Source organism: Lissotriton vulgaris, chromosome 9 (genome assembly GCF_964263255.1).
Source record: "Lissotriton vulgaris chromosome 9, aLisVul1.2, whole genome shotgun sequence".
NCBI classification, from domain to species: domain Eukaryota; kingdom Metazoa; phylum Chordata; class Amphibia; order Caudata; family Salamandridae; genus Lissotriton; species Lissotriton vulgaris.
In genome coordinates, this window is record NC_141697.1 from 844,237,115 (window position 1) to 844,262,166 (window position 25,052).

General features: G+C 41.1%; 1 protein-coding gene across 1 annotated transcript in view; it reads right to left on the bottom strand.

Moving 5' to 3' along the window:
- The window catches only part of LOC147692349 (solute carrier family 22 member 6-A-like), a 1,393,226-nt gene that overhangs the window by 1,073,560 nt on the left and 294,614 nt on the right, over positions 1-25,052 (bottom strand). Inside the window, exon 2 of the mRNA XM_086938578.1 lies at positions 22,228-22,331. Coding sequence (XP_086794704.1) covers positions 22,228-22,331 — 104 coding nt within the window. The remainder of the gene's footprint in view (positions 1-22,227; positions 22,332-25,052) is intronic.

The following is a 25,052-nucleotide window of genomic DNA, read 5'->3' on the forward strand; positions in this document are numbered from 1 at the left end:
CTGGTGCTTTTTTCAGTTTATCTTTTTATGTCAATTGGATTTGTGTTTTATTTTTTCGGTCTGGTCGATGGACACTATGTCGAGGAGAGAACATGCATTCAGCATCTTAAAGGAACTTTGGCCCCCCTTTCCTCGTCCCATTCTGCACACAGACTAAAGAGAGACTTGAATTTTGTAAACATCACTGCTTGGCCGGTTCTTGATGGGATTGTGTGGGATGCAGTTACATTTCAAATCCATGGCCCCACTGAAGTGGTTAATGTTCCTAATGTACTCAGAGTGAACATGGGGGATGTGGTGAAACAAAACATACGTTCTGATGATTGGGATGTTCAGGCCATAGAGTAATTATTTTCTGATTTGAAATATTATGCTGCCTTTGATGCTGAAGATTTGTATTTAGAATCTGCTAATGATGGTGATTTGTTTTGTTTTCAACATTTTGGCAATCATTTCTTGCATAAAACAAGTTCCAGAAGGGGTACTGTAAATTACACACAGTGGGAACATTGCCCGGCACCGTTACAAGGCAGCTCCAGTACATTTTTGAAAAAGTACACTTATTTTACCGACTTTAATCAATCAAGTCCTGAGTCGTTTTACTTTAAGATGACACAGAAGCCCATGTCCAAAGTTAGACTTACCGATACTAAATTGTTGTATTTGAAGTCCTTTCTAGACATATTAGCTGCAGATGGCTATGAGCTATGGAAGGAAACCATTGACCTTAAATCGGTTTGGGGTTCTAAAAATTGGCAGGTACAAGGCACTGAGGCTTTGCACCGTGCATGTCTCTTCCCAAATCATATGTTGTTTTTAAATTCTACCATTTTCCAGACAACATGCTTTGGATTGGCTACTTCAAAAAAATTAAATACCCCTTCTTTTCCTGATTTAGAAGAATATTCGGGTTGGAATAATTTTACAAAGTCTTCCATTCGAGACTTGCAAACGTTAATGCAAAATGCATCCTTCAATGTATCCAGTTTGGATCCTAAGGGTTGGCTTATGTGGCACAGAAGCTCTGATTCTTGCCAACGTCGCTTTTTGGGTTTAGTTGAAGGTTTTACACAAGTCAGGCCTGATCCACGTTTTGATGCTGACTATACAGTCGCCACTTACTCGGTTGGCAAATTATGTCAGAATTGATTACAACATTCTACATTAGCTGCTGTTAAATTACATCTTTCCAAGCTGACTGATGAGGTGGATTTGAACGACTTCATCAAGGGCCCGGCTAATGGTAGATCTAAAAGGTGGATTTATGCAATTTACAATGAAATTTGGAAAACTTCACAAGTTGAGGCTGCTAAGCGCCTGAGAGCGATAGATCAAGCTAATTTAGAAAAAGTGCTTGCAGTTGTAGATAACAGTATTAACATGCTTTCTTCCCGCATTTATACATTGAATAATATTGTATCTTCTGTTGTTGATATTGTACATGATGAAGTGTCTGTTTTGTACCATGGTCAGAATCAATTGCGTTCTATTATGCAATTTGCTTGGACCCTGCAGACGCTTAAGGCTGGTCGTGTGCCTTGGAGTTACATGAAAGTTTCCTCTCTTTTTGCACCTTTTGATTTAACTGACAAACAACGAATGCTTTCAATGCGTGATGCTTCATTTTCCATGTTACACATTGAGAGGTTGGAGTCATTACCGTTTTCTGTTGCTGAAGCGACTGCTGCAACGTGGCTTATCCACGGATTAATCACATTGCCATTTGCCTTGTACAAGTTTACTAATTGTATGCATTACATAGCTATAGGGAGATATGATCCTTTGGGGAATTCATTCCTACACGAGACGTGGTCTCTTCCATTCACTTATAGATGCCTGAAAGATGGGAAAGAGGTGAACCTTAATGGGGAAGAATGCACAGAGTCCCCTGACCATTCAATGATATGCAGAAACATCCAGTTACATGGTTCTTGTAATCAGGACCGGCCTAATTTAGCCTGTTTTTTAAAGGGGACCCCAGTTCCTGCAATAGTTCCCACATTCACTTTACTGGCGAATGGTAGTTATTTGCTGTTGAACAACGAGGAGTGTTGTGGTCTAATTAAAGGGGTCGCTTACGTGGTAACTGTATCGGAACGTGTAGTCTGTTGCAAAAAACGTCCTGTATCCCCCTACACATGGGAGTTCAGCTGTTTCCATCTGGACGCTCATCCCAACCTTGAAAGCAGAGTTCAATGGTATGACTAGAATAAGAGCCCTTTTGTCTCAAAAAGAAGTGGCCCTGAGTTCGGCCCGAGAAACATTCGTCCTTCACATAGCTAATACGCGCACCGAGGTGCTGGCCCTTTTGAACACTGATTTGCCGTTACATTTCAGTGATCTGGTTCACCAAATCTTTAGTGCCTCCTCCACATCTGGCCTGGCTCATTTTTTTAAATTGGTTAGCAGTGGTCTCTTGACTTCATTCGAGAAGATATTTGGAATCATCCCTAGCTTTTTTCATTCTATATTTGCGAGTCTGTCTGGCGGCTTCCCGGTTTTGCTAGCATTAGCTGCAGGCGTTTTGATAATATTTAGTTTTGTTAAACATGGATGCCCGTCCTGCGCTGGAAGCCGCAGAGCACCTCCTACTGCTGTTTCGCAACCGGATGCTTGATTACTATGCCACCCTGCCGCTTGTGACTTTAAGCACGGCTTTTGGATTATCGTTTCGATTTTCCTACTTCACGTGAGTCTAGCCTGTCTTTCATTGCCTGAGCTGCGATTTCGAATGGGCCCTTGATTTGTGTCTCTGCTTGACGGTGTCTCCTGACGTCGATTTTAATCATCTGATGAGCCCCGTAGTTGCTCACGAGTTGGTTTGCTCTGGCGAAAGGATTATTGCCTTGGCAGCGATGCATGGACTAATGGGTCAATGGAACATAATCACAGCGGCTCATGAGTTCTTGGCACATAGCGTTCTGGAAAACCCACCAAAGCTGGAGGAACACGTATGTTCTTTTCCACTGCTTAATTGGATGGCTGAACTGTTTTCGGATGATGACAGTGATTTCATTTTAGAAGCTGTTGCTGCATATTTTGCATATACATTCCTACCATGAGATGCCTCGGAAACTTTTTGTTATTTAGGCACGTACCTGTTTGTGTTTTTGATGGTGCCTTTAGCTTACACTGAGTTCTTTTTATACGACCCAGGCCTATTGACTTTATACGCCCCAGGCCTATTGACATTATATTTGGGGATTTTTTAAACTTTTGTTTTGGCCACTATAGGCCGTCATGTATGACTTTTTAGTTTAGCTTTGCTCATTATTATTATTGAACTTTGCTTTCATGTTCTGCCCCTATTCTGGTGTTATATTTCCTTGATTTTGTCCGTGCTCGGATCATTGGGGGGGTGTCATGTGGCTACTTCTTTTCTATATACTGTGTTAAGTTAGCATGAGCTTATTAAATGTTTAAACGCCATTTTACCTTTCTGCCTCATTTTGCACACGACACATAATTGTTGATTTAGCTTTCAACCCAGAAGGGCTTTGTGATTTACTTGAGAAATAATATGTTATTGCTCGGATATCTGTTTTGCTCGGTACACTGTCTGCACAGTGAGTGCTGAAGGCTGAAAGGATAACTAAACATGATGTTGTTGTGAGAAATGATCTTAGCACGTCCATAGACATAACACACATGCTGCTGCCAAAATCTGGCTCTAGGCGGGTTTTATATTGTTGTGCTGCACACACACGAGACACACTTGATGGTGCTTTGCATGCAGAGAGCTGGTGGAAGATGATGTGATCCTCTCCCACTGAGATTTTGAGGTATGGGCCCGCCCTGCTAAAACCCAAATGAGACCTTCATAGATATAAAATACTATGCTAAATAGGGAGGGTGTGAATTAGGTATTGTTAATTCCTATTCATTACAGCATCTTAGTATGCTGTCACCATTCACCTTTTATGGACTAATAACTATGCTGATAACTTTGTTGCTTATAATATGTTTGCTAGTATTTTACAAGATACTGCGTTTGAGAACCTTGCATTAGTAAATAAATATTTCAAGCATGCATGTGTCCTCTTTTACTCCACGTTCTGGTTTGTAATGATTACATAACGAAAGAGTGTTCATTTGTTCCACGATACCTGAGGTAATCTAAGTTCATGTTCTGTCTGTCTAAGCATTGGGAGTTTGTTATGACCAATGAGACACTGTAGCTAGCTCGGTAAGGGGATTTTGGGTACTGAGGTGAGTTTTGGGCCATCCTAATTCACCGAGGTTCCAGGTCTCTATGCACAGTTCTGTAGGAGAACGGAATTCCCGCTACAGAAGAGTAAGCGGAAGGGATTTACTCGTAGTGAATGAAATTTAACTTTCCTTCGAATTAGTCACTCAGGTACAGTGGCAAATGTTTTACGTTGTTGAATAATAAAAATCTGCATTAGAAGTAAAAGAAATTAAGTTTTCATATTACCTTGCAATGGAGGGAGTCATTCGCGGAGCTGCGCTGACCTCACTCAGAGCTGCGCTGGTATTGGTTGAGACAGCGGGTGTGTAGTAAAGGAGGGGTGAGCACAGGAGTGTGAGAACTAGTCCCACGAAAGAAGTCGCGCAGCTATTGGTTGAATTTATTTAAATTCTAAATTTTGATTGGTCATTGAAAAAAAATAAAAGGCGCGCTGGTATTGGAAATAATTTGTAAACAAATTAAGAATATCTAGAAGACTTGCGTTTGAAATATATGTGGCGTATAGGTCCGTTTGTAGGACATAGACCTGATGGGAGATATTTAGGGTTTGCACAAGAACAGCATATAAGAGGAAGACCCTTTAATATGTACGGAGGAAAGAGAAAAATGTCATTCATTATAAGAATTAAGAATTATTTTAAGAAAGATAAAGTATTAAAACAAGAGAAGGAATTGTTATTCCACCACCAAATACGCCTGCATCATACATGATGGTAGACAGGGGCTACCACACTTGTGTGTGGTTAGAAAATTGGATGGAGTGTACAAAAGATGATGGTGTTTTAGCATTTCCAGAAAATTGTACCTTTAATGGCAGGGTTTTGCACAAGCTGATAACTCGCATGAATGAATTAGATCCCAAGACCTAGATTAACGCAGTATGAGGCATTGGAGGAATGGGGAAACTGAGGCTTTTGAGCGAGAGAGACCCAGAAGTAATGGTAATTGGAGAAGGTTTTATCCCCGATTTCCAAAGGATACAAGAGATACATTAATGAAACAATGGAAACAGTCCATGTAAGTGGTAGGAATACATCCTGTATTAACTTTAGAAGAGCCTACTGGAAGTAAAAAGAATGAGAAAACAAAACATTTAATGACTAGTGTTGAGTCAGATGATGATTATTTGGAGGATTTGTTATTGAAAAATCCACCACCTTATAATGAGGAACCAAGTACAGTTAATCCAAATGCTCCATTTCTGAAACCACCTCTGATTCCGCAAGTGGTACATGAGACTTCGGTAGAAAAAGTACTGCAAGACAGGGAAAGAGAAGCATTAAATAAACAAAGAAGTGAATTGATTCTGAAAATTTCCCAATTAAATGCAAGTCCTGAAGCTCTGACAATTCCAGGAACTATTTTCCCAGTTGTTCCTTTGTACGGAGACAAGCAAGCTAGTCCAAAAACTCCCATTCTGACTACACCTGTAGTTCAGCCAAGAAAAGAACCCTTACTAGTTGATGATCAAGCAAGCAAATGTGAGTCAGTGATTCCTCTGATGGATTTGCCCATAAGAGAACCAGTGGGTGACTCGATCAGGAAAAACACTCCTATGAATTATAGAGAAGTACAGATGGAGACATCCTCAGGTACAAGAAGTGCCACAGTAGTAACCCCAGAAGAAATAGAGAGATGGACACCAGAAATAGAGAAACCAAAGTCACTGCCAAAAGTATTGGATATATTTAAATTAAGAGTCGAATTAGAGGAAATTATGGCTCGAAGTGTGGGATTGGACAGATTAAATACATTCAGTGAAGATGAGTTACTGTTTATATGTAAAAACATTACTAGAAATACAAAAGTGTTTCATGAAAAACTAATGGATACGGAAGCTAATATGGGAATTGACATTGGCAAATCAAAAGTGTTACAAAAACAATATCACGTTGAATTTTCTGGCAAAGATTTGGAAAACATGAATGCGTCAGGGAAAAAAGTCCAAATCAAGGAGTTGATGTCAATATTGCAAAAATGGGGTGACTTAGAAAAATTAAAAATTAGATGGGCAAAGAAAAAGGAAGAGGCTCGATCAAAACAAACTGTTTCTGAATATGTATTAAAAGAGACAGAAAAGGTAGAAAAACAATGCCCCATGAGAGAGGTACCGGGTGGAGGTTATGTACATGTCCCATGATCCCGACAGGATATTTTGTCATTTACAAATGATTTCCCAAAACTTCGAGAAAAACCTGTAGAATGGTACACACAGGTCGAGAGATTTGTAAAGGTTTCAAAATGTCTTTTGAAAGATTTAGATGGATTGTTTGACATTGTTGTTCCCGTAGATCTATGGACAGAATGTAAAATTGCTATTGATTGGCCTAGTGATGAGTACCCTAGAGACCCAAAGACAGGGGCACCTTCTGATGAGGTTATGAAGAAGTACAACCAGGTAACACTCTACCTCAAAGTGCCTGCAAAAGAGACAGAGTGGACTAGAATAGATAGAACTATACAGAATAAAGATGAGTCTGTGCATGCATATTATGAACCCCTGTTACAGGTGTTCAAACAGTATAGTGGTCTGGACAATATTGATATGAAGGACATGACACATTTCATCTATAGGTTTGTGTCAGGATTAAGGCCAGAAATTTTGCAATGGATTAAAGACCATAATATTTGCTGGCAGGTCACGCTGATTAATGAAATTCTTAAATATGCAAAATACTGTGAAGATGAGCTCGACAATAAACGCAAAGAATTAAAGGAGAAAGTAATGTGGGCACAAGTGAAATTAGCAGAGCAACAAGAGCTTCAATTGAGTCAGATAAACAATAATCAGAAGGTGGTAATAATAATAATAAAAAAAATAATCACTGGTTAGAGGCGGCAGACCCGAGAGCAGAGGACGGCCCGGGACCAGGGTTCGATTCCCGGCGCGGCAGGTTTCTGGACCAGGGTCAGCGGACTCGATAATTCTCTCGCCTCGGTGCCCACTCTGAGCAGCGATCACACTCGGCAACTCTGGGCATTAGCTTGCCTCATCTTCACTAACGGCCCCACCAGACCGCCGGGGATGCCTGGTTTCCCCCTGGAGATACCCATTAAGGGACCATCTCTCAGGGAAGCCAGGAAGGGTTTCGCAGCGGTCGAAGCGCCTTGGGACCCTCTGGGTAAGTAGTGCGCTATATAAATGCCTATACATTTACATTTTACATTTACAAGGTGAGGGTAATGGGGTTGAGCCAAGGGGAAAATTAAATAGAGAGGAAGCGAAAAAGAAGTTCCCCTGTCACGGGTGTGGCAAGTTGGGGCACTGGAAGAAAGAGTGTAAGGCTGTGCAAAATAACACTGTCCAAACTAATGATTTTAATCCACAGACGCAGAATGAGGTGCCACAGAAGCCACAGCAGCAGGTAATACAAAGCCAGTTACCCCTTGAACCTATGCCAAATTTTAGGAGCAAAGCACACCAGAGTGTGGATACCACAAATTGGGAGGGAAGCGAAAGGAGAGACACAGCGACATCACAATATCTTTTGAGTGATACGTTTTTCAGTGAGGACACCTACTGACTGAGAGGGGAGGCCGAGGAGTGCGTACTTGGCGCCTCCTTGCCGGTAAATCAGTCAGGTCCATATATTGAAGGAAAGGTTGAAGGAAATGATGTTACCTTTCTATTGGACACTGGTGCTACCCGTTCTACTGTGAGAACAGCAGACGTTCCAAACCTACCCCTCTCGGGAGAAGCGATTCAAGTAGTGGGCATTTCTAATAAACAAATTAGTACCCCAGTTACAGAACCAATGGAACTTAGAATAGGCAATTTTAAAGAAATGCACAGATTTGTTGTGTGTGATTCAAGTCCAGTGAACCTGTTAGGCAGAGCCTTGTTGTGCAATATGAATTGCACTATCTTTTGTACCCCAAGTGGTGTTGAAATTCAAACCCCAGATGAAGACGGAGTTTATAAACTAATGTTAGCAAAACAGGAAACTGAAATTAAAAAGTTGACTATAGAAGACTTACCAGAAGAATTACGACAGACTGTAAATCCTAATGTATGGGATTTTACCGGAAAAGATGTAGGATTAATGGCAAATGTCGATCCAATAAAAGTGACAGGGAAGGAAGGTGCAATTTACCCAAATACTCGACAGTACAAAATGAGCCCAGAAATAAAATCAGGTGTTGCAGCAGAAATCAAGCGATTGGTTGAAGCAAGTATTTTACAAGAAATAACGAGCAGTCCATGTAATTTGCCCATAATTGGAATAAAGAAACCAAGTGGCAAGTATAGGGTCGCAAAATTAATAAGATTGTTGTCCCATGCTGTCCAGTTGTGCCAAATCCTGCATTAATTCTGTATCAGATACCGTGGGAGGCTGGATGGTTTATCGTGATAGATTTGTGTCACGCTTTTTTCTCGATCCCATTACACCCAGATAGCAAATTTCTTTTCTCTTTTGAATTTGACAGTCATGTTCCACAGGGGTGTACAGAGAGTCCATCGATTTTTAATCAGATTTTGAAACAGTGCCTTGAGTCTTTGGTACTACCCGGACAGTCAGTACTTGTTCAATATATAGACGATCTTTTTTTTTAGAGGTTTGAGAATCTGGGAACCTATATCTAGATGGAAAGAGAATATGGGTTCGCAGTAAGACTAAGATTTTTTTTCTTATTGTAATGAAGAGTTAAAAGATGTACTGTATATATAATAGAATGACTTATTTCTTTGTTTTCATTTTACATATGATTAACATGAAATGTTTAATTGTATAATGTGCAATAATGTGCAAAGTGTGGAAATAATAAAATATATAAAAAAAAAAAAAGAAAATGAAAGTGCCCACTAGAGGGCTATACTGTTTTTTGCCAATAGCAAAGCGAGGTAAATAATGATGAATTTGCATAAGTTCGTCGGACCGCTGTATCAACAATGAGGGCCAAAGACATATGATGTAATATATTTGTCGATTGCCGCAATAGTAATTTCACAAGTCTGTGTCTACAAAACATTGATATATAGGAAGAAAATACTGTGTTTGGCTTGGTTTCCTGCAATTCGTAAAGGGTCTTGCGAGGAGACAACGGAACTGAAAAAATGCAGCGGAAAACAAGAACTTTCTTTTAAAAGCATCACCCACCAGAGGGGAATAATTGACGAACTTTGCACCACAAGGACCAGCATGCCTTACAGGAAGGCTCATTAGGGGCCGCCCACCAGAGGGTTAAAAAAGCAAATGGGAGCAATCACCTTGTTGGCTGCGAGTTTGGTGGATGCTGTGGCTTACCTTTGAGAAAGGTCGTGAGACCGAAATGCATCAGGACTGCCAGAGCTGTAAATAAAGATACCATCGGCAAAAAAAAAAAAGAATTTGACAGTCATGTGTACGTTTGGAACCGCGTTCCACAGGGGTGTACAGAGAGTCCATCGATTTTTAATCAGATTTTGAAACAGTGCCTTGAGTCTTTGGTACTACCCGGACAGTCAGTACTTGTTCAATATATAGACGATCTATTGGTGGCGTCTAAAACTCGAAATGACTGTGTTGAAGATACCATTGCCTTGCTGAATCATTTGGGTAAAGGAGGGCATAAAGTGTCACCTGAGAAATTGCAGTTTTGCACCACATCAGTGAAATATCTGGGGCACCAGATAGAAAGAGGTGTCAGAAGTGTTAACACAGAAAGAATCAGAATAATTAAAAACATGAATTTACCTCAAACTCAGAAACATATCAGAATGTTTCTTGGAGCTGTAGGTTACTCCAGGCAATGGATTGTGGGATTTGCAGTTCTAGAAAAAACATTGATACAAATGACAAAGAGAAGAGCAAAAGACCCAGTAGAATGGGATGACGAAAGCATGACTGCTTTTCTGAAATTACGAGAATGTCTGTCTACAGCTCCAGCATTAGGGATGCCTGACTATTCAAAGGATTTTGCATTATTCTGTGACACACAAGATAATTAAGCTCTTTCAGTTTTGACCCAAACTCTTGGTCTGATGAGACGTCCTGTGGCATATTTTTCTTCCACACTAGACCCAGTGGCATCTGCATTGCCCGGATGTCTGAAAGCAGTAGCTGCAACCTGCATGAGTCTTGAGCAAAGCGAGTCCATTATTATGGGACATCCAGTGACAGTGTATGTTCCACATGCAGTTGTGATTTTGTTAACATGGACCAAGACCCAGTATCTCACTCCTAGTCAGCTGACTACTTATGAGAGAATCCTTGTAGGTGCAGGGAATGTAACAATTGCAAGGTGTAATATTCTGAACCCAGGAACACTGCTACCTAATTCACACTTTGCGGAAGTGAAGGGAGAAGTCGAACATGATTGTATTGACTTAACTGAATACAGTACAAAACCACATCCTGACATAAGAGAAGAGCTGTTAATGGATTCTGAATATGAGCTATTTGTAAATGGCTCTTGTATGAGACATGAGGAAGGAGGTTTGAGTGCTGCCTACGCAATGTGTACGTTGGGGGGTCCAATTGAAGCATCCTATTTACCTGGATTCAAGTCTGTACAAGTAGCTGAATTGGTTGTACTGACAAAAGCCTGCAAATTTGGGAAAAATTGGCAAATAACCACATACACTGATAGCCAGTATGGTTACGGGGTTGTGCATGACTATGGCCAATTATGGATGCAAAGAGAGTTCTTGACTCCTTCAGGTACTCCAATCAAAAATGGTCATTATATAAAGGATTTGCTTGAAACAATTCAATTGCCAAAAGAAGTGGCTGTGGTCAAGTGTGCTGCTCACAAATCTGGAAATGACAAAGTGACAGCTGGTAACAGATATGCTGACCTTTGCCCGTTACATACCATTGCCTCTGATTTTGGAGCGAGGGGAGCTAGTCACATTGACCACTCAACAAGTACCATACTTGTCCACCAGAGGATGAATCGCGTTAATCATAGGACTTGTGTTTTGATCTTACTTGGGGTTTAAGAAGTTTTCGAAGCTTTTCCAGAAGTTATATCTCTTACATGTGTTACCCTTCCTATTGAGTTTATTAATTCTTATGGCCGAATTCAACCATTCTGCATGAGTTGGGCTGGAAGACCCTATCCATTTAATGCAAATTTCCCTCCTTGCAAGTACTATCAATACAAAAAGAAGATTTTCTTGCCCTTTTGTGAGCCCCCCTTCATTTGCTGTATCTTCAATCCCAAAAAGGGTAAGGGTGGTACTTACAGTTAGTTGCTTGGTCAGGATAATGCTCAGGGTCTTACCAACTTCGTCCCAGAATTCTCTCAATTGGGGGCAGTTTTTGAACATGTGGATGTCGTCTGCCTTTTCTTCTCCACATTTTGGGCATTTCTTTATTCCTGCATTCTTAAACTTGGAAAGCTTTCTTGGGGCAAAGGAAACTCCTCTGAAAGATCATCAGGAGGATGACAAAACTCCCCAGACAAGAGAGATCGAGGGGCAGTGTCGGAAAGAATCTAGAGGCAGATACCTGATACTCCGCAATCATACAGTTATCGCAATATGAGGACAAAAAAAAACAAAAAAAAAAAACAGATATGCTGACCAGTTAGCCCAACCTTGTGCTAAATTCAGAATGACTGTAAACAAGAAAGTTGAAGTAGGTGAAAACAGCTGCCAACTTATGTTGCTTGAAGGTGTGAGAACGTGGGAATAAGTGAGAGATTTGCAAAATGAAGCAGAACCAAAGAAAGGGAGGAATGGAGGAAAATAGGTTGTCAGAGAAGGGTTGAAGATGGTGTCAGTGTTTAACTTGATGGTAGGCCTGTGTTACCAGACTGTTTGCTTGCTCTTATGGCTAGGATGTTCCACAGAGATACCCACTTGGGAAGAGATGCCATGATTAGGTTGTTCAGACAGAGTTGGTTCAATGCGAAATTCAGGAACATAGCAGAAGCACTTTGCCAAAGATGTTTAATTTGTCAACAGATGAATCCTGGAAAGAAAACTGTAGTGTTACCAGGAAATATTGGGAAGGCAGAGGGTCCTTTCATACGATTACAGATTGATTTCATTCAGTTACCCCCTTGTCGAGGACTAAAATACATTCTTGTCATTGTCTGCCTGTTTTCAAAATGGGTGGAAGCTTACCCCACACGTAGGAATGATAGCTTTACTGTAGCTAAACTTCTACTCAGAGAACTTATCCCAAGGTTGGGTTTTCCAGTAACAATTGAATCAGACTGAGGAAAACATTTTAATAGTGAAATAATTAGTCTAATCTGTGAAGCATTCAATGTAAAACAAAAGCTGCACTGTGCATACCACCCAGAGGCTTCTGGAGTGGTAGAACAACTGAATGGCACAATCAAGTCAAGATTGGGAAAGATGTATGACTCTACCCGATTGGAGTGGCCGGATGCTTTACCTATTGTTCTGATGGGACTCAGAAGTATTCCAGATCGGAACACAGGCTTGAGATACTGATGGGAAGAGCAATGAGGCAAGCATGGGTGCCAGTACACAAACTGGTAAATATATCTGATGATTTAGGTCGAGAAGAACGGACTCAGATTACAGAAATACAAGCCAATGGTAATCTTGAGGAGGATCAGATATGGGAAAATCGATATACTCAGACATTCCAAATACCTGACACAGCTCCAGAGTCTGAGGAGGGACAGAAAGGTAAAAGGGCGGAAGCTCGGGCAGGAGAAAATCAAGGGTTTGAAGAGCTTGAGCAGGACCAGATAGGAGTAGAAAAATGTGTTCAGGAAGAAGAAGGTGAATCAAATCAAAGTCAAATTCAGCAGATACCTGAACAAGGCCAGATCAGTCACCAGGCAGAAGAAACGGAAATAAGACCTGGACCTAGTCAGATAGAGAGGGATACAGAAGACAGCATTGAAATAGATGTGCCACAACTGAATGAAAATAAAAGAGCTTGGGAAGAAGGCCAGAGTACAGTGCCAGCTAAAAGACTCAGACAAGGAGACAGGTATTGAAGGTTTGTCAAAAGACTAAGATTTCGTCTAAAGACAATAAATGAGGAACCAGAACAGGTTAATGAAATAACTAGTCAAGCTGAACAGTCTGTAATACAACCAAGAAGGAGAAGTCCCCAACTGAAAAGGCTAAATAATAAATTCAGAGGCCCTGAATGGACTTCCATCGTTCTTGAAGATTTCGAAAATTTAGAAATAAGCGATGAAAGTGATGACGAATTGATTGCTGATCAGACTGACGGAGAAGTGAGACTCACTTGAAAATTTCACAGGGTAAAAGACTGTGTAAAAGCTACAAAGAGGGGTTAATTCTCCTTGGTTAGAAATGGCTGATTGTACTGTTAATGGAAGACCGAAAAGAAACTGCTTAAAAACATGTTGTAGAATATCCACATGTAGTATAGCATTAGTACTCATAGTATGGTTAGGACTGATGTGAGAAGTTGGCCTGTTATATGATGTTTCCAATTCTGGAACCACCTTGTATCAGTCCAAACAATCCCTTATGGTGTCTGGTTGAAAGTCAACCTTATAGACAAGCTATCCTAATTGTAGCATGGACTAAGCAGCCTTAAAGGCTTAACTTAAGAGGTCGTGTTAAGCGAGCTGTTTTACCAAGCACAATCCTGTAATATCAAATGAAAGGACACCACACAAGTTATATATAAAAATATATGTATTTATTTCTAGAATAATCCTCTGTACTCTTTATGAGTGCAGAGGCACAAGCGTTTAAACAAAAGCACAGTTAAACAGATGAAAGTTGCACAATTATGGATGAGGCCCAGGGGCCACGCAAACCATATATTAAAAAAGTGGTATAAGAGATACCAATTGAACAGTGGTTAGGCCTAGGGCCTAGGGAATTGCTGGGAGCAGTCGGGACTAGCAATGCTGAAGTCGGGAAAAGCCCACGGGATTCGGGTGCAGCTCTTAAAGCACACACATGCACCAATGCAATGTCAATGGTGCGTAAAAGTTATAAAGTTATAGTTAAAGGAGACTTCCGCTTAACATAGCAGGATGAAACTTTAGACACATACACTAGAGGTGTGTACCAGTGTAGGAACACCGGAGTTGCTGAGTTACCTCACCCACAGGAAGCGGGTGCACAGGTGCGAAGTAGTGTCGGGTTTTGTCACGCTGGTTGATGCTGCTTGGAGCTGAAGATGCTGCAGGCGTTCAGACGAGAAGTGTCCGGTGTGATCCAAGGGTGGAGCAAAGTAAAAGATGATCTGAAAGCAGAGGGGACAGAGTCTGGGTCACTCATGAGTGACCAGGGTGGAACCAGGACGGAACCAGGCAATGTTGGGCACTTTCAGGTCGCTGACGGGAAGCTTTTCTCCACTGCCATGTAGACTCTGGGGCACTGAGGGTGTCCAGGAGTGGATCACGAGCTGTCCTACAAAGGCTCTCGCTGTCGGCAGTGTCGGCTTCCGGATTGGATCAAACAACCCTTGGCAAGCGCAACCCACGCAGGACTCAAAGATGGCTTACTACTCGGACCAGGAGGGTCAGAGCGGGTACTCCTTTTCAGAGGAGCGAGTGCAAGTCTAGAGCAACCAGATTCACAAGTTAGATTTCAAGGTTCGTCGGCACAGGGGCCACAAGCCAATGGGCCAGTGACCGGGCCAACGCATTGAGCCAAAAGATGCAGAAGGGCCCCACGCAGCACTCAGTGAGTGTAGTGGGGTGAGCTTTGGTGCAAGAGAGGCTCAGGGCTGGGGCTTCTCAAACCCCAATGCACAGCTTCGAGGGTCACTTGTGGGCTGCACGGTCAGCGTCTTGGGGTCTTTCCAAGATGGCGGGCCCCACACTTCCGGTCGCCTCCACGGGTCTCAGCTCTGCAGGGACTGTGGATCGGGCTGTTCGGAGGCAGGCACGCTTGGTCTTGTTGAACTCTGTTGCTCGAGTTCCACCGGGAACTGCAACAAAGCAAACATTGAGGTGCTGGATGGTGCCTGTTTGCACAGGGTGGTCACTCCTTGACCACAGGGGAGATTTTTCAGTCTTCTACGTCGAGTAGGATGTCGAAGGGCCCAGAGTTTTGTTTCAAAAGTTTCAGTCAGGATAATCTGAGTGCGTTGGCACTGCTCCCATTCTTATACCAATCTAGGGGGCTGGATTTCCTGCTAGGTCCCCTCCTATGGGTGGGACCCAGGAAGGGGGTGGTTACACCCCTTTCCCTTTGTCCAGGGTCACACTGGAGCTGGTGTGCCCCAGAACCGGTTTGACCGGATTATGCAAGGGGAAGCCCTGTGCTCCCCAGGCACTGTCTGGTGTCTTTGTAAATGTAAATGTATTTGAGCTTATATAGCGCACAGCTACCCACAAAGGGTTTCCCGGCGCTTGCTTAGGGAACCCGTCCTGGTATTCCCCTGTGAGATAACCCCGGCAGGGTATCCACAAGGTGAAAGCCAGGCATCCCGCCGCGAGGGGCCATTGTGGAGATTAAGCAAGCTATTGCCCAGAGTCGCAGAGTGTGAACCCGTGAGTCGAGAAGGCACCGGAGCAAGAATTGTTGAGGCCGTGGAATTTTTGAGCCCAAGACCCGCCGAGGCTGGGAATTGAACCCTGGACCAGGGCCGATCTCAGCTTCAGGGTCTGCCGCCTCTAACCCCTGAGCCACACTTCTCCAAGCTTCTTCTTTCAAACCTCCCTGCTACAATCCACTATCTCCTGTCGGTGTGACACCTCCCCGTGACAGGAAAGCCTTTGTCCAGGCCTCCTCGGCTGAGTCTCGGTCAGCAGCAGGAGGTCAGACTCGTGTCTGTGGCAGAAGCGTCCATTTTGTGATGCTGAGGCTCTTTTAAAATCAACCGCGTTTTAAGTAAAGTAACATGCCTTCTCCCTCTAGAGGGGTGGAATGCTATCCGTGTCGACAGGACTGTCTAGGGGATAGTATTCCAAATCGTATGACATCTTACACGACATGTTTTGATAAAGCCAAACCAAAGTTAACATATAACCGCGATGGATTATAATGCACTTAATAGTATATGGTATGGCATTATCCAGGAACAGCTTAGGGAATTGGTCCCAACAGCTGCAGACATGCTCAGCTCATGCTAGAGCACCATCTCACATAAAACCAAGCACTCTGCCTCCAGGATTGTTAAGGCATGCCATAGGAGTGACTTATAGGTACATATGTGTCCAGATATAGGTTTAGATATAGGTATACTATATCTAAGCAAGAGGTGATTATACAACTTGCCCCAGCTGAGTGATCAGCCAGTTGTGTCAATTTTGGATAGCCAGTCAGGGGTGGCAAAAGTTATGCTGCAGCCCCTGGTAGGCCTTGGATGCATCTATGCCCTGGGCACCTATAGTGCTCTGTACAGGGGCTGATAAGGTGACCCAAGCCAATGTAGTTATGCACCTAGGGTACATGGAATCCATTTTAAGGAGAGAGCAGATAGCCTGGGGCCCTGATTATCAGGGAGCCAGGCCAACTAAGTCGAAAACCAGCTAAATGCAAGGCAAAAAATCTGGGGTAACCATAGTCAGGTATCCAGCTTCCTACAACTGACAATAGCTATTCCTTACATAATGAGTAGAGACATGAAGAATGATACTAATGAGCTACAAATGACAGATAAACCTAGAAGAATAGATATACAAGAAAAAGCACTTAGCATTAAACAAATAGAACTCACTTAAACGTATTTGCAAACCTATTAGTACACTATGTAGAAGCTATGGAAATAGAAGATTGCTATGTCTGTATGAAGTTACCTACTTCGGTAGCTGAAGGTGTGACTCACCACCATTTACCACTAACATATGGTATTTCATGTAGTGTTTTAGCTAGCTTATTCTATAAGAAAGGACCTTTGCAATATTACTATTCTAATTCAAATGTGATATTTACTGAATTCCCTATACGTAGTAACCTGAATCCTGTACATACTAAGAGTGATGTAACACGTTACATGGGTGAATATTTCCTACCGATAGGTACAATAGATATAGCTGAAGCTCACAAGAATAATTTAACATGCTTACTATAAGAAAAAGAGAAAATATTTTTGAATATGGCTGAGAAAAAGAGAGAGAATTTCCAAAGAAAGGCAACTGATAAGATTCATAAAATTCCTAAATGAGCCAAAAATATAGGGTTCACACCAAATGGCAAAACTCATGTTGCTATGTTGCTGGATTTTGAAAAGAAAGGGAAACTCTGTCTCCATTGAGAAAGAACCAGTTATTATAACAATATATTCATTGGTTCCAGTGAATGTGAACACAATTGTAAAGTAATTGGGGGTTGGGGATTCAAAGATGGAACTGAACCTGTGTTTCCTGGAATCTATTTTATATGCGGAAACAAGGCTTATTACAAATTGCCAGATCACTGGTATGGGAGCTGTTATTTTGGAATAGTATTCCCAAAGATATATCATGTAAATAAAATCACTGGAAACAATCAAGAAACTAATGGATTAATACGTAGCAAAAGAGCTAGTTTTGGTGAAATAGTAGGTGATATATTTAGTGGATTGATACCTACAGTGGGAGTGACTCTGAATACACACAGAATTTGCAAATTGTCAACAGTAGTGGATCGGTTATCAACTAACACTGCTGGAGGGTTTTGTTTGGTCAATACCGAATTAGTTGAGATTAGATCAATGGTTTTACAAAATCGACTTGCTCTTGGTATATTATTAGCAAAAGAGGGCGGAGTCTGTAGAATATTGAAAGCGCAACATTGTTGCACTTACATACCTGACAAAAGTGTTGAAATTAAGGGGTATGTGAGAAATATTACACATTTGGAAAAAGAGTTTAAACCACTGGAGGTTGATAGTGCATGGAAGAGACTTACTGATGGTCTCTCCTCAATAGGTAGTTGGCTTTCTAATGTAGGAAAAAGTTTTGTAGGTAGAATACTGATGCCAATGGCGGGAATAGGCTTACTGATTTTAGGGATAATAATTTGTTGCAAATGTCAGAAGCACAAAAAGGCATATACAGTAGTTGAGAGAGGGAAAAAGAGAAATATTGAGGAACTAGAATAAGAAGAGTTAAATGGAAATATATACAAGAAGGTGAAACATTTTCACAAAAACAATGAAAAGAAACAAAATAGAAAATTTGAAGAGATTGAATTGGGTGAATTGTGAAAAGTTGGCATCTGTTTCATTAATTGGTGATGATATAAATATCATCAAAGAGGGGATTAATGGAGCAAGGATTCGCACGGAACGTGACTTGCTTGTACTCAGTCCTCTCGACATAACGTTAATATACTAATCAACATGTTTGTTTTATTAATATTGCATTTCACGATATCTAAGGGAAGCTTGCATATGTGCTTTTACTACTGATAATCCGCTTGCAAATAAAATGGCTGCTGCTACGCAGGATTTTCTACTGCGCATGCGTCTGTCATTCTCATGTGACATGACGTATCTTTCGCTTGGGGGGAAACTTTCGCTTCTGTGCACTAGAACTAAAATGGCTGCTCTGTGTAACCGCATGCATGAAGCTTGCTCAGCTGCTTTTGCTAAGCTGTTCGTTCTGCTTAACACTAACGCAATAGTTAAAAATAAAGTAATGGAATAGAGTAGAGATAAGTGGTATACAGTGCATTCATTTATTCTGTGTTCTAAAACTGTTTCTTTTCTGCTTTTCATGTATCGTAATCTTTGGGCCCGAGAGGGGCTATTACTCCATCTTGAAAACCCACATTGCGCATGTCTGACTCTAAAGAGAACTGAAATCATTTAACCTTAAAGCAATGCCAAGCTACTGTGTACTGGAAGATGTGCATGAGAAAGCAAACTTTTGAACTTGTAACTTGTAACTTTCTCTTGAAAAAGATAACTTGTTAATATGTTATAACAATGTATTTGTTAAAAGAACATTCATTTTTGGGTGAAATGAAACATACCTGGGAAAAAAATTTGAAGGGCGGGAACAGTAATTTTAATATCATTAAGAAAAGTTTCTTTTTGGTATGGTGTGGTGACCTCTCTCATTCTTTGTCCAATCAAATTTGGGGATCCTAATACTTGCAACATTGAGGGGTGGTACACAGACCTGGAAAATAGTATAACTAGGGTAGGCTAGTTAATTTGTCTGACTTGTCCGAAAAGCTGACCTGTCACTGACCCAACGCACTCAAAAGGTGACCAAGAGCAGAGGGCTGCTGAGCACTCTATCAGAAGATTCGATAACCCAATCGGAGTTCCGGGAAGCTGAAGTGCTGGCGAAGCACTTTGACGGTGAAATCGATAACCCAATTGAGGTTCTGGCTGTTAGCTGCAGAGAGGGAGTAGCGCAGTCATTGCAACTGAACTGCGGGTGCCGGTCTTAACTTTTGGTGGACCTGTCCTGATCCAAATTTGGCTTTACCTGTCCTGATTCTGATCTGCACCTGCAACTCTCGAGGTTCTGTCCTTAAGCTGACCTGTGGCCAGGGTTGGTCTTCACACCATTTTAGGTAAATATAAATTTGTGTGGGTTTGTCATTGTATTGTTTCCTTTCTCTTTACCCTTCCTACTGTTAAAGTTTTGATTACATTCGTTTCCTTCTCTTACCCACCCTTTGTTAAATGCTCAAATCATTTCGATTGCATTACATGTTCCATTTCTTACCCTCCCTATTGCTAAATGTTTTAAAACGGTTTAATACCTCTTTTACATAGCTATATTTTGATCCTGATTTTCATTATTGAGAGTCTTTTGGTGTTTAATCTTTGGATCATGACCATTTAAGAAACTTAGATAAAGATTTTTAAACTTCCCGAGTCTGTGGTTATTACATGAGTGCAAATGTTATTTTCCCCCAATCTATCTTCAATCTAACACCCTGATCCAATAGGTTTAAAGGTACCAGCGACAAGTATTGGTAAGTCAATGGTATAGAACCTAGTAAGTAAAATAACTGGTAGTAGAGCGAAGATTACCTAATTAAGTATGTGTTATTGATTATGGGCCCAGGCGAGTATGGTAAATTTATAGTCGGGTGACCTGCGCGCTCTATCACCCTTAGGCTTATTACTGCCTCTGGCCGCACTCTCCTGCCCCAAAGATCTCCAGGCCATATGCAGGGTTTCTGCGTGCACCCCCACAGCACCTGTTCACAGATGTTCCAGGAAACCCTTTCCTCTAGGGTTCCCAGCAACTCTATCCCTCTGCTGTCTCCTAGAGGGAGTTGGAAGGCCAGTGGCACTGTCCCTGGAAACACAGGTCCAGAGTGCCCCTCCGCTTCAGACAAGGTCATCTATGAGGGGCCATCCATCCTTGTCTGCTGCAGGTTCCAATGCTTCTCTATGTCTCACACTTTCGTGCAGGGGGTTTTAAGTCGTGTTGGTAAGTTTCAGAAAGTGCCCAATCCATCATCACATCATATCATCACTTCTACTCTGTCCCATTCCTCCTGCATAGCATCTTGTCAAGGAGTAAAATGCATAATTTAAGTAAAATACTCAAAATAATTAAAAAGATGCTTAATCCTATAATACCAAAAGAAATACAAACAAATAAGTTAAGAAACGAAATGACAACTCGATAAGACTATTCCAGTGTACATTTCTTGGCAAACCTGTCATAGCCTCAGAAGATTCCCATTCCCAGCCTGCAAGAAAGATAAAGTGCATATAAAGACGCCATAGCATGTACTATTAATTGATATACTCAGTTATCTGTATCATTTTTGTCTTATGAGGGCTCCTCTCATATAATTTAAGACAGCAACACAAATATCAAAAGAATAGAGCGACTGTAAGTGACTAAAACCTTCTCTATAAGAATAAGGGCGGTTCGGCCTCAGTATCGGAAGCAAAAATGTGGATCTCAAATTACTAGTGACTTTGGGTGAGGAGGCATATTTCAGGGGTCGTTAAATAACTCTATCACACCCAAATTGCTAAATGCATGTTTCAGATAACCGAGCCAGAGGATCCTCTCAGTATTGGCCGTGTAAAGACAATCTATAATAATGGATCTTGAAAAATCCAGCTCCAGTGTACACCAGATTTTCACCCATACCAACAAAGTGGCAAGTCCTATGCGATCCATAATGTACTTGAGGCCCAGTCCCGAGTGGCAAAAGGATGATGATGTGCTCTTTGGGACCATCAAAAGCTTTCTAATAAAATTATTTTCCACTACTTGACGTTTTCCACAATTGCTGAAACCCCACAGTCTAGCCCCATTAGTAACGATTGAGAGGAGTTTGGTTTTAAACAGTGTGGTCACTTTTAATTTTGCTGCAAAGAAAAACAGCATCTTGGGACGTCTCAATACGGCGATTTAACTAGTCAACGGCCCAGTTCTCTTAGAGTGTTAGGCAAGCCCTCTAACTACCAAACATTTAGAAGGGCTTTCTGGAAAGAAGGGCAATGGAGGTATGGCTGCTCTTCCGTTTGGAAAGGTCATGGTCATGCTTGTCAAGCAGTGTAAATGCAATTAACCTTTGCTGATTTTACTGCCACCCTCTTTTCTCCCAGAAACAGGCTTAATATCTTCCATGTGGACCTAATGTATGGTGTGTACTTTGTTGTACTTGCCTGCTAGTAGACTAATTAACTGGGCCCAGAATTAATTATACATTTGCACTATGGCCCTTGGTTTATCTAACCAAAGAGACCTTACATTCTTGCCTATTTCAGTCAGTGCAAATTTGTTTTTGGTGCATCTTGCGCCAACAATGCGAATACAGTAAATCATTATAGGATTACAGTTAAGCCCTGTAAACTTACATCAGAGTCAACAAGAAATCTGGATATTTCTTTCTGAAAACCTACATAAATTATGATGCTTGCACAGTCAAGTCAAGTCAAGTCAAAACCACTTTATTCGATTAATAAAAATCATAAAAGTATGCTATAGGTATACAAAACAATTAAAAATATTTAAAAGAAGTGTATATACAAGATAAAAAATACTGTACAAAGTCATTTTACAATCATTAGCAATCATTTTGCTGTTATAATGCAATTCGGTAATGTACTTTAGCAGTTTTAGGAGGAATGGATTTCTTGTGCACAGTCGAAAAATAATGTATTAACATTTTCGAAATCCTGAAAACCGGGATTGAAACATTCAGCCCCAACAAATGTTGGCATTTAGGAACTTAAACGGAAGACTGTACACACCTGTCAGCAAGGTTCCCAAACACAATGGCTCCTATCAGCACCCCAGTCATGTAGATGGACTGGGCAAACTCCTTCCACGAATGCCTACTGCACACCAGATCCCACTAGAAAGGAAGCAGAGATGGACACGTTAGAGTGGGCAAGTCCCACGGAGCCATTGAATGATGCTTCTCAGCATGCCATATATGAGAAAGTTTGGATTTCAGCAGAAGATAATTTTAATTATATCAGATTTTTATGAGACACAATCCAACTCTAAGGGTGTGAACATACTATACAGTGAGACAGAATAAGAAGTCAAGGCAACTCGTCATAAAAACATGTATGTAAATAGGATAAATAATCATACGCCAACAGATAACCATTCAACACTGTGCAAATGACAATGAGGTAAGAGTTGAGGCCGACGGGGAAGCTTTGTGAAGGAGGAAAAGGCTCATGATTGGGGGAATAAGTTCAAGGAAAGAATGTAAACGGCGAAGGAGCAAAAAACAAGAGAAAGATAGATAGGGGCAAGGCAGCAGAAGGAGAAGGTGGAAGAGGAGGGAGTTACATTCTAGGGGAGGTGGGAAAAGAACACCAATAAAGAGAGGACAGGATAATGTGGGGCCAGTAAAAGGGGAGGCTAGCATGGAGCAGGGGATATGGTATGCAGCTGGTAGGAGATGTTGACCAAGAAAGGGCAGGAGTGACTAGATGGAGTTTATAAAGAGGGGAGAGGCGAAAGAACACATTTGGAAGTTAAAGAAAATACAACAGTTAACCAGTGACGTGGTTTTAAGTTATGTATTTTTCTACTTAAATGACGACTTCCAACTAATAAAAGCTTCAATACATAGTAACATTTTTGAACTGGGCTGTGTCTTCCCAGAGTACGCCGGTGAGAATTTCTGTAATGTTTAGTCAATATTTTGTTGTGAAAGGCAAATATGTAATTTGTTGAAATTCAATGCTGGAACAAGTGTATACTTCATATATATGACGAGTAATACTGTTATCCCTTGATAGCACAATCTCCTATAATCCTAAGGGAACCACTTACAATGCTTACTCTGTGCACTTGAGGAACACTTTAACTGTATTCATAAATTTCCCCTCTAAGTTCACCATTCCCACCAAAAACAGCTTGCATCCTATTCTTGATCCTATATTTTTTTAAAATCGGACATAAAATCTCCTTTCGTATGTCTAAAATCGTCATACAATCTAATAAAATTTGTAAAATATCACAAGGGGTACCTACATACAAGTGAATTACAATCTATCATAAGGTTTCGAACCCCATTATTCGCATAACATGGATTTATCCCAATTCGCATTTTTAACACTTCCCGCCTTAAATGGTAACTGGGTAACCGGTTTACATTTGGAAAATGTTGAACATTTTCCCAAGCCTGGGTCATATGGGCCGCAGAAATTTTTCACGAGAGGTACTCCCGATCATATATATGAGACATATCAAATCCCAAAGACCTTAGTTCTTTCTTGTCTATTATCACATGGCCTTGCTGCGAGCATACCCTCAAACCAAGCACCCCATACACTTCACTTATTGATGCTCTAGTCTCTTTTGCCCAGGGCAGCTCACTAATGGCAATTTCCCCTTTAGAGCATTGGGAAATTTCAAGAGACTCCCCTGATCCTAAGCGCTGCCAAAAGCGTATTAGGGCCATACAGGCAGTTATAGCCCAGGAGGTAATTCCCAACTCAAGTCTTGCTGCCTGTACCATTGATGATTTAGGCAGCAAGAACAAGCTTTTTAGGATATTTCCCTCCTCTTTATCCCAGGAGTTCCTACCGCTTAAATAAAGTACCTCTGCTCCATACAGAAATTGCTGGTGGACCATTGCTTGGTAGGCTTTTATGACCGGCCGATCCGACATTTCTCCGTAAACACTATTAAATCTTTTTAGGTCCTTCACAGAAGCCGATGCCCTCATTTTTAAAGCTTCCAACTGGGTATACCATTTCAGGGTACTCGTAAACCACATTCCCAGATATCTGTATTCTGTTACCCTCTCGAGCATTTCTGTGCCAAGATACCATGAGAACTTCATTTTTCTCCTCCCGAAACATAACATTTTAGTCTTCTCCATGTTCACTACTAATTTTTTGATTAGGCAGTATTCTCTAAAATAAAATGTTAGTCTCCTCCATGTTCACTACAAATTTTTTGATTAGGCAGTATTCTTTCAAATAAAATGTTAGTCTCCTCCAAGTTCACTACAAATTTTTTGATTAGGCAGTATTCTTTCAAATAAAATTTTAGTCTTCTCCATGTTCACTACTAATTTTTTAATTAGGCAGTATTCTTTAGGGTGAATTACCTTCAGCCATGCACATGGATATATTTGAAATACATATTACATCAATGTTTCTAATAGTACATAACAAATACATTAAACATGGTTTGATATATTCTTGGGGGATCGAATAGCACTTTTTAAAAAAACATTAAGACACATTATGTATATAGATTGATTTGCAGTCTCAAAGTGAACCAGAAATTGCATTACTCTAAAATAAATCGGTGTTTTAAAGTGGCAGCTAAAACAAGCAGAGCCTTGATAAGTTACATAGTTTGATATACTCAGGAAAAGCTGTTTTGGGATATTTTGTGAAAACATTATCAGGTCCCTTACATGTGAACCCACTGAACGCCCTCGCCGTCGGTGAACTACTGATCCAACAAGCAATGGGGAGTTACTCGGTCAGACCGATACTGAAGTTCTCACAGGTAGGTGTATGGGTGTTCACTGCGCCGGCTGTAATACACACTAAGCTGTAGGTAAACTGAGATATTTTTTGGTAGAATATAGCAGCAG